At 38.8% G+C, this 15,394-nt stretch overlaps 2 protein-coding genes and 1 long non-coding RNA gene across 8 annotated transcripts in view; 2 read left to right on the top strand and 1 right to left on the bottom strand.

Annotated features, from left to right (window-relative positions):
• Positions 1-15,394, top strand: part of LOC116290123 (E3 ubiquitin-protein ligase UBR5) — a 35,239-nt gene that overhangs the window by 12,461 nt on the left and 7,384 nt on the right. For 3 of the 5 annotated variants that reach the window (XM_089028652.1, XM_089028653.1, XM_089028651.1), the window contains exons 22-32: positions 19-303; positions 682-924; positions 1,401-1,569; positions 9,948-10,280; positions 10,622-11,023; positions 11,449-11,593; positions 11,882-12,045; positions 12,418-12,811; positions 13,117-13,492; positions 14,011-14,282; positions 14,624-14,937. In XM_089028652.1, coding sequence (XP_088884778.1) covers positions 19-303; positions 682-924; positions 1,401-1,569; positions 9,948-10,280; positions 10,622-11,023; positions 11,449-11,593; positions 11,882-12,045; positions 12,418-12,811; positions 13,117-13,492; positions 14,011-14,282; positions 14,624-14,937 — 3,097 coding nt within the window. The remainder of the gene's footprint in view (positions 1-18; positions 304-681; positions 925-1,400; positions 1,570-9,947; positions 10,281-10,621; positions 11,024-11,448; positions 11,594-11,881; positions 12,046-12,417; positions 12,812-13,116; positions 13,493-14,010; positions 14,283-14,623; positions 14,938-15,394) is intronic. The other 2 variants (XM_089028655.1, XM_089028654.1) reach the window with 2 other exon arrangements.
• LOC148911861 (uncharacterized) lies at positions 2,299-9,521 on the bottom strand. The gene is made up of 5 exons (XR_016119520.1): positions 9,164-9,521; positions 6,661-6,752; positions 4,538-4,663; positions 2,854-4,077; positions 2,299-2,514 (listed from the first exon to the last, which is right to left on the bottom strand). It is a non-coding gene; the product is annotated as an uncharacterized LOC148911861 (long non-coding RNA).
• On the top strand, positions 3,974-8,990 carry LOC148911862 (uncharacterized). 2 transcript variants are annotated; one of them, XM_089028657.1, is made up of 15 exons: positions 3,974-4,104; positions 4,371-4,449; positions 4,553-4,680; positions 4,787-4,863; positions 5,259-5,427; positions 5,701-5,777; positions 6,316-6,518; positions 6,651-6,773; positions 6,889-6,982; positions 7,076-7,185; positions 7,355-7,513; positions 7,634-7,814; positions 7,908-8,125; positions 8,193-8,289; positions 8,758-8,990. In XM_089028657.1, coding segments are annotated over exons 1-15 (1,767 nt in total). In that variant the 5' UTR covers positions 3,974-4,054; the 3' UTR covers positions 8,760-8,990. The 2 variants fall into 2 exon arrangements, with proteins under 2 accessions (XP_088884783.1, XP_088884782.1); XM_089028656.1 differs by lacking the exon at positions 8,758-8,990 and having other exon boundaries at positions 8,193-8,297.

Raw genomic sequence — 15,394 nt, 5'->3', positions numbered from 1 at the left:
TGATTGATTCATCATCAGCCAGTACGAATAGCCTCCTAGACCTGGCCCTCAAAGAACGCTGTGATGGCAACCGCAACATCCTTCACGCATGTGTCTCCATGTGCTTTCCTACCTTGGCTCACGAACCAGGAGAAGCCACCAAGCCTTCCAGCTCTGGAGGTACTGGACCTGGTGTAGGCAGTAAGCTTGAGTCTTTCAAGGGGGTAGTAGATGCCTTGGCTGCAGCTGTAGCAGCTGCCTCTGCTGCTGTGCGTCAGAGTAGCAGCTTGGCTGCGGAATGCTGCTTAGCTGATTCTGTCAATGGTTTGTGAATAAATGTCTAGACTAGTGTCTTGTAATTCCTGTTTATTCCTGTTTATGACAGGTTTTAGAAGACCTGTCAAATGTCCGTCATGTGAGTAGCAGTGACTGGAAAATCACTGAGAAATTAAAGGGCAGATTCAGGATTCTTCAAATTGGGTTCAATACACTACATTATCATGATATTATAGAATGATTAGGGAGATACTGCCCCCTAGACCCCACCCTCTGGATTCTTGGACAATTAACTGGTACCGCATTATTTTTTGTTAATGACAGTCAAGTTTCAATAGTCTCATAAACCTTTCATATTGCCTTTCTATGACAGCTTTCTGATCAATACTGTCTTTTCTTATCCCTCCCCAATTTTATCAACCACAGATACTCCAGCAAGCTCAACTCCTACTACGTCATCCCAAGGCACCAGCTCTACAAGCAGGATTGGTGTCCGTGAGATGATGCAAAGAGCAGTGTCAGCAGCAAGGTCAGCATCATCTACCTTAGCAGGTCTTGATGCAGAGGAGGAGACAGCACCCATCCCGACTCTACACTGGCCTCCCGATCCACCAAATGAATCCCGCTCCTCTATACAAAGGGTTGTGCAATCATTAGAAAATAGTAGTGGTATGTCCTATGTATGTTATATGGTTTATCTAAACAATTTCAATTAATACAAGTAATTGTGACGTGAGTGACATCATACTCCATCTTTTCACTTATATTCAAACCTCATTACATTGAATGAGCCATTAAAGAAAAACTTTAATATTACTTTAAAAAACTCATTAATAATTTATGAAAGAAACAATGGAAATCATGACTGCGAAGAAGGTTTTATATCTAATATAGATTCGTCTTCATTTGCATAAACTTTAACTTGGATTTTCTCTATCAAACTTGGATCATTTCGTAAAGTATTCGGTACAATATGAGAGCTTAATTCATGAGTTTTTGAAGACGTTTAATAAACTCACAGATTATGTTTTATCGGGTCTAAAACCACTCGGCTACGCCTAGTGTTTTATACCCGATAAAGCACTCCTGCTCGTTTATTAAACATTACCTAATAATCACTGCAAAATTCTTTTGATTGTTTTCAGAAGCAAATGAAGATGATCCATCTCCATTACCACCACCCACTACATCAGCAGCAGCACCACCACCCACAGATGAACCCCTTACCAAACAGGCCAAGGCTCTTAGATGTTTGAACTTGCTGTGTGGGAGTCCTGTGCTGCAGCCTTACTTAATGCAGCTCATGTCAGCAAAGTAAGTATTTTTTTCTTGTTCAATAAACACAAACCTAAACTTGTACTTGTTAGATCAGTAGCACTGTTTTCTCATTTGGGCCATGTACCATTTCCTCAAAGATTATCCCTATCGATATCAGCAATGCCGAAGGGGCAAATTCTGGCTAAATATTAACAAACAAATAATAAATAAATAAAGCTTGCAGATCCACTGACATGGCTTACGAAGAATCTTTTGAAAAATGACACTTGGGTCTAAAACTGGGAAAGATTTCTCCATAATGAGTTGGTTCAGTTTGTCTACAATGACTTGTTATATCTTTACAGTAACAGTTCTTTTCCTGCCATAGATACACGATTTGGGAACTTGCTTGTGTCAAGTCACGGACGTTTTGATCCGGACATTAGGTTCCAGGCTACGCGCGCGGCCAAATTGTGTTGCCAAGATGATCCTCCCCTGGCAACCAAAATGGCGGCAATTTTGAAAAATTTTCCCGGCAATTTTGCTTTGAATATTGTATAGTGAACGCTTTAAAACAAAAGAAAAATACTTGAATAAGTTCCCTACGGTTACGAAGATTAATTTGAGTGTTTCAATAAGACGAGAAGTTGATGTATTTGCAAATTATTGTAAATCATGCGACGAAGTGATTTTTCGCAACTCTGCCGTGAGCATGAAAAGAAACTTTACAAAATGCAATTTCTTGGATCACTGGAAGTTTTTCGTTGAAAAGGTGAGCCATTACGATTGAGCTTAGAGACTGAAATTTAACAAAATGAAGAATTCAAGCTCCTAACATTTTTTTTACTTGAATTACAAAGTAGTAAAAAATGCCTATTTTTACAAAAACATTTTTAGACATGTCAACTCAGTTTCACAGCGACTGCTTGGCAAAAACCTGCAGGATTTGCCGTCTCTATATGGGCGAGAAGCAAACTATTTACGTACACAGTTGCAAAAAACCTGAAATAAAAGAAAAATTAATGGTTATTTTTAACATAAACATCGAAAATGATGATGATAACATTCATCCGAATAAACTTTGTAACAACTGCTACGCAAAATGTTGCAGAACAATAAGCGCTGAAGATGCAACATGTAGTGTCGTGCCTTTTGCATGGACTCCACACGTCGATAATTGCCAAATTTGTACATATTTTAAATCAAAACAACGTGGTGGTAGAAAACGAAAAAGTTCTGAAGGTAAAGGACGTCCCAAGAAAATAAAGGCTCTCAGAAATGACCACACACTCTCCAACATCGCAATACCAGACGATATCATTCCAGCCAAAATCATTGAACCTGTTCCTGAAATTTCCCGTTTTTTGAATCCTCCTCATGATGTGATATGTCCAATCTGCAAAGAAGTTCTTCAACAGCCTCTACAGTCTTCCTGTGAACATCATTTCTGTCTTGAATGTATCCGGAGCTGGCTAAATCATACTCAAGAAAATTCAAAATGTCCTGTGTGCAATTCTCCGACATCGGCGCTCACTCTTCAGAAACCACCACGAATAGTTCTAAACTTTCTTCGTTCTCTTTCCGTGCTTTGCTCCATTTGCAAAAACCCCTTCCCCCTAGATCAGCTTCACGGTCACGAAGCTACGTGCGTCAATTATCTCGCCCAGCCTTTCACATTGACACTGCCACAAATAATGGATAAGCCACTGACAGAGCCATTGGAGAAAAGCGAGGAGATTATAGCTACAAAATTAATTAAAAGGAAATTATCAACAAATGAAGACTCGCATATTATCATGAAAACTGGGGGGACGGTAAGTATTCTAAAAGGCAAACCAAAACAGAGTATATTGTATTACTATAAACAAAACTCCTATTAAAAATATGCAATGATATTTAGATTATAAATATACAAACAATATGCAATGATGTTTACTGATTATAAATGTACAACAATATGAGCAGTATTTAGTGGTTTTAATGTTGAACACTTTTGGTGTTTGTACTCTAGAACATCTTGATCAGTTTATCATGTTTCTACTACAGTGGAACCCCGCCGCTTTACGGCCACCCCGTTAATACGGCCATTTTCGAATGTCCCTTTGATGGGCAGATTAGCGGGGTTCCCCTTTATTTCATTTTTTTCCACATTCCTTCTAGCCTTTGAAACTGTCAATTGTACATTCGCCTCGGGTTACAAGCACTGAAGCCAGCTTGAAAACTATCCAGCGACGCGCATCATTTATAGAAGAAACAAGGAAAACAATAAGTGGTGGTTCTTATAATGACTGTAAGATTCAGAAAACGGCAGAGTTTAGACGGTGTAATAAAGAAGAAAGACAAAAACTGATTAAAGAGGTAAAAAAATACATATAATAAAAAATAGAAATAACGTTCTTGGTCTTATTTGACACAAGTCTTCTTATTCAACCTTACAAAAAGTTCTACCTAAAAAAAGTCGAGGAAACACACATAATAATTAGTGATTTAATTCTATCAGGCTGGTCTGAGTATCGACATTCCTCCAGAACAAGGCTTGGCCATGAAGTCTGATCTTGGGATTCCCTGGAATAAGATACGCAATATAAGAAGGTTATACACCATTTATACACACGCACATAGGTCTTTTCTGAAATTGCAATACACATTGCATTGTGGAATAGATTTGGTACAAACATCTTTTGTTCATTAAGCCAAATATGGTGTTGTTTGTTTTAAAGCTAGACCACGATGCACCATGATTTTGTATTTCAAAAAAGATCTATTCTGAAAATAAAATAAAGTGATTGATATACATAGTTGCTGTATTTTTTATATAAAGAAACACATTTTTCTTGACAACATAAATTAATTCACAGATGGCTATCAAGTTGGGGAATAGAACTGGCAAGTGAGAAAAAACAAAGATCTCTGGCTAAAGAACAACAAATCGATGAAGCAAGTGGATAAATAATATTTGGTGATTTCGTAACTCATGAATACTTCATGTGATTCCACATTTATACTGTAGTTAATATTGCATTACCTGTATCTTTTTCAGGTTTACTGTGAGGCTGTGCCATTTGTTTTTTCAAAGCTGAATGAGCGAAGTGAAATTCGGGCTGCACCTTGTGGTCAGGTTTCAAACTTGAAATCTATGATAGAAGGTCACCTGGAAGCAAATAAGAAGTAATTAATATTGCTACATCATGAAAACTATAACAATAAAAGTAAATATTACCAAACTGAAAACAGTACACACTGTATTGTGCAATAACCATATTTTATGTACTAGGCATCAAAGACTTACATGGCACGATGGGTTAATCCCAAAAGATGAAATATGGCTAAAGATTGGGGGAGATAAGGGAGGTAAGATTGCACATAAATTTTAGTAATTAATCAATTTGTATTGATACCATTATCAGCAGGAGATAGCTATATGACAATGGAAGCTGGATATACAGTTACTATATGGAGTTGCTGATCGAACGAGTACCAATTAAAATGGAGTGAAAAGAACTATCACACATCATACAAACAAAATTAAATGGCTCTTTTTGGAGCCAATAATAAAAAAATAAAAGTGAATGGTCCAATGCTTCTTAAAAAGATATTTAAAATCAAACGTCTCTTTTCAGAGCCCATAATAAAAACAGTCAATATGAAATGAAGGCAGGTCACATGACATGTTTATCTCAAATTTTCTGAAAAAGAAATTATCTTTGTTATCACCTGTTCCTGTTAATTTTGCTTTTTGATTTAAGGGGGAAGTTTGAAGATGGGATTTGAAATTGCCAACACAGCAACCCCAAATTCAACAAGAAACACTGTAGTGTTTAATCTTTTTGAGGCTCCAGACAACCCACATAATCTTAAGGTTGGGTTGGACAGATATGTCAATAACATAGACTGTCTACAAAAAGAAAAATGGAGGCATGTATATTAATAGATAGGCATTGCTCATATCACAGCTTTTTTCTTATTTAAATCTGTATGCTTTTTCTATTGTAAACATATGCAACTTATTTATGAACAGTTATGTTTGTCAATTTAAATTGTTGAAAAGTTATAGATAACACAATCATATTCAGGTACATAATGTCCATAAGCTATTTAAATGAGAAACTGACCAATGATTTTTATACATGAAGGCATTCATTCAAAATTAGTGTCTAAATTGACAATTTTAACTTTTCAATATTTCAGAGAATATAAACTAATACTTTTTGCATTTGGGGACTACTCCTTTTTATGTGACTTATATGGAATTTCAGGAGCAAGTGGTTAGTAAACAGAATATATATAATATATAATTAGCATATACTATGGTCACAACATCGTAAGAATGCACGCTCTCATTGGCTAGCTATCTCGGAATACTGAGACCATATTCACTCCACTGAAGCAGGGGATATTGAGCTGCGAACAAAATAATGACTTAAAGCAATCACTTTGCGACGAGTGTTGTAAAAATTGAGAAAACAATAGAACAAATAGCTTAGCATAATCAAAACTGAAGCCATTATTCATGAACAAGTGCTGAATGAATTTGGAACTGAAATGCTGAAAAATAACAAAATTTTGGTGTTTTTTTTGGTTTTTTTTTAATGCAAATAAATCATGCTTTTTGTAAACAGTATATGCTAAAACAATTATTCACCTCAGGCTCAGTGGTTATTGGACAACATTTACCTTGCAGCTTCAAGACTTTCTGCTTGGTAAATATTTGCTTGATAACAACTTTGCATTCCGTAAATAATTGTTAACTATATACTTTAAAAATTATCAGGAATAATACAAAATACAAAAATGTATTTTTAGGAAGACATCCATGTCTGTGGTGCACGATAACCCAGACTGAAATGAGCAAACCAAAATCAGAAAGAAAGACCGAACCATTGAGAACCCTTCAAAGTTTGAGAGATGATAATGCCAAGTATCAAAAAGATGGATCACCACACTCAAAAGCCAAACTGTACAACAATGCAATAAGACCACCACTTATAAACATTCCTATTGATCATGTAGGTAACTTTTATAATATTTGTAATAAATGTCAATTCAGATGTTATGAATATGAGTAAAATGCTAAAACATTTTAATTACATAGAGACCAAAATCACAACTTTCAACTTTATATATTTATACAATCTTAGGTTTGTTTACCTGGTTTGCATATCAGCATTGGTGTTTTCAATAGGCTGTATGACCTCCTCCGACAAGCACTTCACAAAGTGGATTTACTGGTAGCTGATGATCTAGCAAAATCAAACAATAAAGTATGGTTTGATAGGAGTAATTATTTTCAGTTTGATAGCCTTTTTGTTTATTTGTAATATCACATACACATCAACAAAATTGTATAAACTAATAATTTTCAATGCTGACATGTAGACTGGGTGTGATGCTTTTCAAGATTTTGTAAAGTCATTGTCATTGTATGAAGAAACAAAACTGAAAGAAAGCACTTTGATTGAAGAGGCAAGAGGTAATGTCTGTAATAAATACACATGCATACAACTCAGCATACATGCTAAATATAAATAGTTAATATTCTTTAACATACATTTGTACAAATTAGCTTGTGAACAAGATGCAATGTTTTCATTACTGAATTCCACTGATGGAGACAAAGACAGTGAAAACATCTTTAAAAGAGCTGATGAGTTACGCCATCAAGCTGATGAACTGGTAAGTTGCTTTAAGTAGAATGAGATAATTATTGTATCATCCAAATCGTATTTGGAGCAATGTCTATTTTTAATATAAGGGATTTTTTATCATTTGACATCAAATTTAAAAATAATCATTGTATAAATTGCTTCAGTATCAAAAAGTAATATTTACGATTCATTTTTAGAACAGACAAGCAGAATTACAGGCAAAGACTTCAAAACTAAAAATTGGAGATGGACCATGCGCAAAGAAACTAGAAAAAGTTCTCAAAGAAATCGGGGCAGAGAGACAATCGTACCATGGTGGAAGCTTTAACGGAAATCATACTGATAAATGTCTTAAGGTATTGCCCAAAAAAATGAAGCGTTGTATATCTAGTAAGCGTGCAGTTTTAGTTAGTGCATAGTATATATATGAGCATTAAGTGTCTCATCTATTTTACTATTTTTCTTTACTCCTAAAGGCCAAAAACATCAATTTGCTCTCAAGTGTTGCAGTTGAAGTATGCAGTGAGCTTGGCATTGAGTTATGGGAAGCTGAAATGGTTCAAGATCAGTTCTCTCAAGTGCTTAATTCTTACAACAATGTACACAAGACTATGAACAAAGCTGTCAAACTTAGTGATGAAGAAATAACTAAACTAGGTAGGGACAGTTGCTGACATGGTCATTATGAAATTATTCTTATTGATGGAGACATTCAAACACATGCATGTAACTATTTTACTTTGGTTGCAGAATCAGATATCAAAACATTTTTGGCACTATATCGCCACTTTTTTCCGTCAGCAAGCATCTTCCCCAAGCTACACTTTTTAGAAGATCACATGGTTAGCTGGGTTAGGAAATACAACACAGGAGTAGGTTTACTTGGGGAGCAAGGCATCGAGTCCATACATCACTCATTCAATGAGTTAAAACGTACATACTCAAGTGTGAGAAACCGTGTGGACCAGGTAAAACACCTTAAATTTCAAGACATGTGGGCTATATAAATAAAATTTATTATTTTATTATTATTAGGTAAAATATATGCTTGAGGAACATCACAGAAGATGCCATCCTGACAATATAAGCAAAGTACCCCTAAAGAAAACAAGGAAGATTTGCAAAGAACAATGTACGTAAAATTACAGCCAGTAATAACACAAAAAAGGGAGTTTGCTTTTAAGGTCTTCACAATTTTATTTTCTTTTCCTTAGATTTCTCCTCTTTCTTCTTTTTCTCCTCCTCTAGCCGCCTCTTCAAATCCATCCTCCTCTTCAATTGCTTCTCATCTTCAGCTTTTTTTCCCTCTTCAGTTCTATGACATATAACAATAAAGAACAGCTAAACATTTGCAATATTTAATTAAATTATGTTTATACCAACGAAAAATTGACACTGAATCTAATTAGCATATAGGTTTGTCAACGAAACAATTATGGATACATCAATAATTATTTTAAGCTTACAGTATGCACACAAACAATTTACAGATATTTTCTTACAATTCCTTTTCATCATATTCTAGTTCGTGCTTTGGTCTTGTTCTAAAAAATAGACAATTTTAGTATGTTAACTTAATCTTAACTTGATTTTGTTTCAGGAAAAACAAGGTTGCATAACTAACACATAAACAAGAGCTGAGAATAATGACTTTGTACTTACCCCTTTCGCATGAAGTACCAAAAGGCCTCCATTTTTTCCTCTTTCGGGAGACTTTTATAGTTTTTCCAAGAAATATCCTTGTACTTTTCCGCGGCCATTATCAACCAAAGACAACCGATATTACTGTTAAAAACCTTCGAGCTTGAAGTTTAATGGCGGGAAAAACAAAAATGACGCGCGTGGCAATTCCCAGGGCGGGAAAACAGATCGAAGGAATGATCGTCTTTGTGGTTTAGAATTACAGATAAAAATAATAGTACATAAATCTTTGTAAAAAAATGTTAGTAGAATATGAATTGTAAATACAGCACACCAACTGAATACCTAATACGATTAATGCTTACCTGAATCTGGGAAAACTTCCGATCCTGTCAAGAAATCGCATATTTTTGACGGTTTCAAAGAGATAATGGATAATTTCATAGCCGCCATTTTCTTCCACGAGCGAGACTTTCAAACATCCAGGAAATAAACGACTGCTTCCTTTTCTAAAACCATCCCCAGACCTTCATTGGACATCAATCTCAAAATAGTTAAAGGCCATGTCAAAATCGCTTCATATTATAGTCACTAAAAGAAGGATTTCTTGAGACTTCTCAAACCGCACAACTTCGTTGCCGTCCATTTTGAAAAGCCTCGTTTTCATGCGAATCGGAAGAGCAAGCGCGCGCTTACCGTAGCCTGGAACCTAATGTCTACAATTTTTATGAACGAAACATCCGTGAAGTCCACACAAGGGGGTAGACACTACTGTGTACATTGCACACCCAACACAATTGATTACCTCCATCCTATTTCTTTACAGTTTCTTCTACTTTGCTGACCGTGGCATCCTCGGGAACCCAGGGGTAAAATTATGTCGCTTGTTTCTCGCTACCAAAAGAAATTCTGGCAAAGAGAAACGGGTGACAGAATTTTACCCCTGGTTTCCTGAGGATGTTTCTGTGGCTACACAGTCGAGAAATATGTACTTATTGACTGTGGGAGGGCCGTACGGGAAAATATTTCGCTCGAGGTGATGCCGTACGGACCAAGCGCCATTTTCCCGAAGGCTTTTTTAAGAGCGTGCGCTCGGGCAGATACGGGTCATATGATAATGCCATTTATTTCTCCTTTTCTTAAATACAGGAATGCTAATGGCGATACTCCATTCATGGCAGCAGTTAAAGCCCGAGCGTACAAGGCTGGACTAAGTCTTTTTGCCACAGCCAAACTAGTATCCACCAATGAAAACGTCATATTTGATAGGAACGTTTTCATGTCCATGATCTGTCCACCTGACAGTCACGCCGATGCGTCTCCCTTACATGTGCTCTGCTGTAACGACACGTGCTCCTTCACGTGGACAGGGACGGAGCATATTAATCAAGATATTTTTGAGTGCCGTACTTGTGGACTGACGGGATCCCTGTGTTGTTGTACTGAATGTGCCAGGGTTTGTCACCGAGGACATGACTGCAAGTATGTAAACATTTTATTTTTATTTTATTTGTGTTCATTTGTGTTGTAGTGTCCAAAACGTTTTTTAGCTTGTGCTTCTCGTTACTCCAGCATTTCGGACCCCTGTTCTTCTTTTTGGATCACATTCATACTAATGTACCAACTTGAACTCTCTGCCAATAAAAAAGGAAAAATAATACTCAAGGAATGACATATGGTCGGAAAGGACAATGGGAAAGGCACAAGCTAAAAGTTCTACTGTAAAAATTGATATTTCTCAACCCTTTTAGTAAAACGAGATAACCAGCCATATTATTTTTGTTTCATGTTAACTCAATCTATTCTGTGCATTTTTTTACCAGGCTCAAAAGAACTTCACCAACGGCCTACTGTGACTGCTGGGAAAAATGCAAGTGCAAAGCTTTGATCCCAGGCTCTCAGATCGCAAGAGGACAGCTATTAACCAAGTTAATCAGCGAAACAGACCTGGTTACCAAACCCAACGCTAGAGGCGAGCACCTTCTGCTCTTCCTGTCCCAGATGGTAGCCAGGCAGGCCGTAGAACAATGCCAACACCGTCCTCATCGATCATCAGATTCCCGCTCCAAAGCCAAGGCCAAGAGCTTAGGTGCTACTGCCACGCCCTTACCAGAACATGACTTGGAGCCACCGAGATTTGCGCGCAAAGCATTGGAGCAGATTATGCAGGATTGGAGGGCAGTTAAGGCTATGGTGATGGATGGGTGTAAACCCATGGACTCAAGGTAATGTCTATAGTAATGTCTTGGGGGTTCATTTTGGTAGTGGCAGTGATCTGAGGCTCCTGCTAACCAACCTTATCATAGCAAATCTAATAAATAAGCATTGGGAGATTTCCTTGTGGGAGGGGGAATGGCTATTTCCTAGAAAGCGACAAAATAGCTTTGTCGAGCTTCCTCTTCTTTAAATCATTATCCATCCAGAGAACTGGGTTGATTCTGCATTGCACTTCATTGTGGGGCTGTTTTAGGGGACGAACTAACCGCCATCTTGGAAATATGTTCTCTAAAACAGACCCACAATTCACTGTAATACCAACTCGACCCATTTTTTCCCTCGACTTAGGAACGGCTAATATGATACTCTTTATTTAATATAAACTCAAGCGATTGATTACTGAAATTGCCTTCTCTTATTCTGTCTTTGATAGGCGTGGTGGCCAGGAAATGCATATTGATTTCACCTCAGCAGCAATGTTGTCCAGTACAGAACAGGAAAAGTATCTGTCTGGTCAGGATTGTGCTGTACGTCTAGATGCTTTCACTCATTGCCTGATTGCCAAGTGTACCACCGAGGTGAGGATTACTAAAGGATGGAGAAGGGTTTCGTTTCTAAAGGAATAAAGACCCATATGCCGTAGCAAACTGGCAGGTCTCTCCCAAAATTGACGGGATGTTTTAGAGTTTTGATTCTTAAATATGCACGATTTCTCCATTAATCAACCCGAACCTTGCTTTTATAAAATACAATCTGCTTACATCCCGTTGAGGATGACGATGATGGTGGTAGGTGTGGGTGTGGTGATGATGATAATTGGGATAATGTTGAAAAGTTTTGATGAAGATCTATTATTTCTTTCTCAGGTACTTGACCACATTCTCGGCACTTTAGTCAATGCTGTCAAGAATTCATCCAATTCTCACGATTCAGAGGAAGCAACTGTTGCTAAGCGCTTCGTGCGCTCCGTTACTCGGGTATTCATCGTATTGGCGTCGGAAATGGCTCCAGCCACAGGCAAACGAAAGGCGTAAGTAACGGAATTTTTCACATACCTGCAAAAAGATCATTGAGGTCTTTTTTGTAAGCACATAATTTTGTTGGAACTGAGAAAACATAGGTAATACAAATTAGACGGAAACCCAAGTAATTTTGACAAGGGATAAAGTTTTTAAGGAATGACAGCACAACCTGAACCGAGAGACGGGAGCGAGGCCTAAAGGTATAGGAAGAGAGAAAGGGGCAGAGGTTGGGGAGTTGAAATAGACTGCAAAGGAAAGGGAAGAAGCAGAGAAGGGGATGGGCTAAAGAATTTATCCGGAAGTTTTTTAATTCAGCAAAACCAGTTACAACGACCATTCAATCTTCGTCTTTCTAAATACTAGGATGTTATTGTTTCCAGGAGCTTTGTCCAACCACTCATCAAATGCCGTCGTGTATTTCAAGCCCTCAACATCCTCGCCATCCCTGAGCTGGTCCAGGCTGCTGACTCCCTACTCGCACCAGTCCGCCTCGGTGTCTGTCGTCCAGCCCAACCATTCTCTCTCGTCTCGTCAACACTCGTAGCCACCCAAGCTAGTGAAGAGATCTTTTCTGTAGAGCCGCTGCCTTTGAAATCTGCATCGTCAACTGAAGAGTCAAGTTCTAATGAAAGAGCCGCTGGTCACAGACATCGTGGACAGCGGCATCGAAGGCGCCAAGTACGCCAAGCTGGGAGTGATCAGCCACCCCACGGTGGTGGGGGTGGAGGAGCTACTGTGGCAGGAACTGGTGGTGTGGACACTGAAATGGTTGAGGTACGTATGAATGTATTACACTACTTATCGAAGAACGCAGGGTGTGGGGTGTAGATGAGTAGTTGTCTTTCTTCAGTAGGTTGTAAGTATATGAGGCAATAAATCGTGTCCCAGACGAGATCGTGGGTCTGAGATTGGGAACATGAACAAAAAAAAATCATCTTGTTGCTTGCATTAACTAATGACCCTACTTTTCCAGTCATGCCTAGTTCACCAGTTATCAGTCCTTTAAACAAATCGTATTTCTAAAAAAGACACTGAGATATTTCCTGACTAATATTGGTTTTTTGCTATCCTTTATCAAGGTTGTTGAGTGCGTAGACGTTGGATCTGAAATGCAAGAAGAACGCGAAGAGGCTGGTGACGAGGAACTCGAGAGTGGCGTCGCTGGTAACGAGTCAGACATGGACCTAGACCTCTTGGCCGAGAGTGAAAGCGATAGTGACGACAGCAACGTGGGGGAGGTAGAAAGTACAGTGAGGCGTATCCGAGTACCGGGGTCCATTATAGGCTCCGATAGTGCTAGTCTCGGCGATCAGGGAGAGTTCTGCTCAGAAGACGAATCGTCTACAGGAGAAGATGACGAGGAAGAAGAAGAGGAAGACGGCGATGAGAGGGAGAGGGATGAAAATGATGGCGCTCAAGTGGAGACAACGGAGAGCACCAGTCGTAATGCCTCAGGTACAATGCTTGCTGATCATAAAATTAAGAGCCAATATTTCGGTATCGGCGGAAAACATGTTACTCCAGATTGCTACTCGTTTCAGCCAGAACAAAACTGTGATAACGTGATGTCTAGATTCAAACGCCACTTATGTTATAATATTTTGTTTCTCGCCCTTAGATGGTAATGAATAGTTTGAAGCGCTTGAAAATACTAAGCGCGTGCGCCTTGACTATGTAGGGTGTTCTTTTCTTTAAAAAATCAAATTTCAAATCAGAAGTTTCCGGTTACTCACGCAGGAATATTTTGCTCATCATTTGTATGTGTTGTAGGGATCGTCGAAATATAGCGATTTGAAAAATTATTGTTCTGCACTGACTAGGGACTGACTAGCCTCGTGCTTCACTTGGAAACATAAAAGCGTTTTCACATGTATGAGAGGCTAGTCAGTCACTAGTCATTGCAGAACATAGTTATTCAAATTGCTCACCACATTTCGATTTGGTGTATAATAACGTTTTTATTTCATCCACAGCTGCAGATTCCCGCACCACCCCCCACGCGATGCAATGGGCCATACGAAATAACCAGCCTCGTAACACCACCACTACAGGTCTGGCTAGTGGCCATTCAGTGACTACCTCAGGGTTTATATACGTAGATTCATCTACTATAAGACGCAGTGCCGCGGGAAATGGAGCGGCAGCTAGTACTACCGCAAATGAGTTGAACAGCAGTAGTTCTAACGAACGTATGGGGAATGCTAGCAGTGCACTTGCTAGGGCTTTTGGTATTGTAGTCAGAGAGGTGAGCTATGATCTTCAAGTACATCATTGGCTTACCACGTCTGTTTTAAAATTTAAACCTATCTGGCTGATCAAGCTAGGAGTTTTGGGATTTTTTTGGACGGTACATTTTTGGTGTTTTATAGAGCTCTTGTCCTTGGGTGTAACCTATTTCCCATTTCAAATTCATGTGTCTTCTCATGCGCAACCATTAAATAAAGAAATGATACTCTAGGGAATGACACTGTGTCACAGTGAAATTGGGGAAACATGCCCAAGGTAAAGAGAGCAATACCTGATTGCAAACCACAAGTTCATCAAAATATCTCTAATTTAGAAACGGCTTTTTCTTTTGATTACCAGATAACAGATCTTCTGATCTTCGCTCACGATCCTTCATCACTACCAATCATCCCTTCCCTTACCCCACCCCCCACAACACTTCAAGACTGTTGCACCGTGGTGGACCGAGGACTACAGCCTTGCTGGGATTGGTTGGAGACAGTGATGGATTGCACGGAGTCGCAGTTACGGTTTGGTTTATCACTGTCATCTGCTACAGACTCTACCCACCCCTCCCATCCTCTGCACGAGACTCACCAGAAGGCGGCCAGTAGAGATAGACGAACACGTGAAGATGCTGCGTTACTGAGGTCTTGGGAGAATAAAAGGAGAAGGTGAATAAGATAAAAAATAATTGAGGGCTTTTGTTGTTTTGAATTTGTCTCTTCTCTTCTCTTCTCTTCTCTTCTCTTCCTTAGGTTCCTTTTTACTTCTTTCTTCTTTCTTCCTTCCTTCATTGCTTCCTTCGTTCCTTCCTTCGTTCCCTCCTTGCTTCCTTGCTTCCTTCGTTCCTTCCTTGCTTCCTTGCTTCCTTCCTTCCTTCCTTCCTTGCTTCCTTCCTTCCCTGCTTCCTTCCTTCCTTGCTTCCTTGCTTCCTTGCTTCCTTCCTTGCTTCCTTCCTTGCTTGCTTCCTTCCTTGCTTCCTTCCTTGCTTCCTTCCTTGCTTCCTTCCTTCCTTCCTTGCTTCCTTCCTTGCTTGCTTCCTTCCTTGCTTGCTTCCTTCCTTGCTTCTTTTTTTCTCTCCCTTTGTCCTCTAGACTAACGATACTAAAGATGAACAACAAAACATGA

The sequence above is a fragment of the Actinia tenebrosa genome, unplaced genomic scaffold (assembly GCF_029948245.1).
Source record: "Actinia tenebrosa isolate PJP-AT-01 unplaced genomic scaffold, QUT_ActTen_1.0 PGA_scaffold13__45_contigs__length_12533684, whole genome shotgun sequence".
Lineage (NCBI taxonomy): Eukaryota > Metazoa > Cnidaria > Anthozoa > Actiniaria > Actiniidae > Actinia > Actinia tenebrosa.
This window is presented reverse-complemented; position numbering and strand designations above follow the sequence as displayed.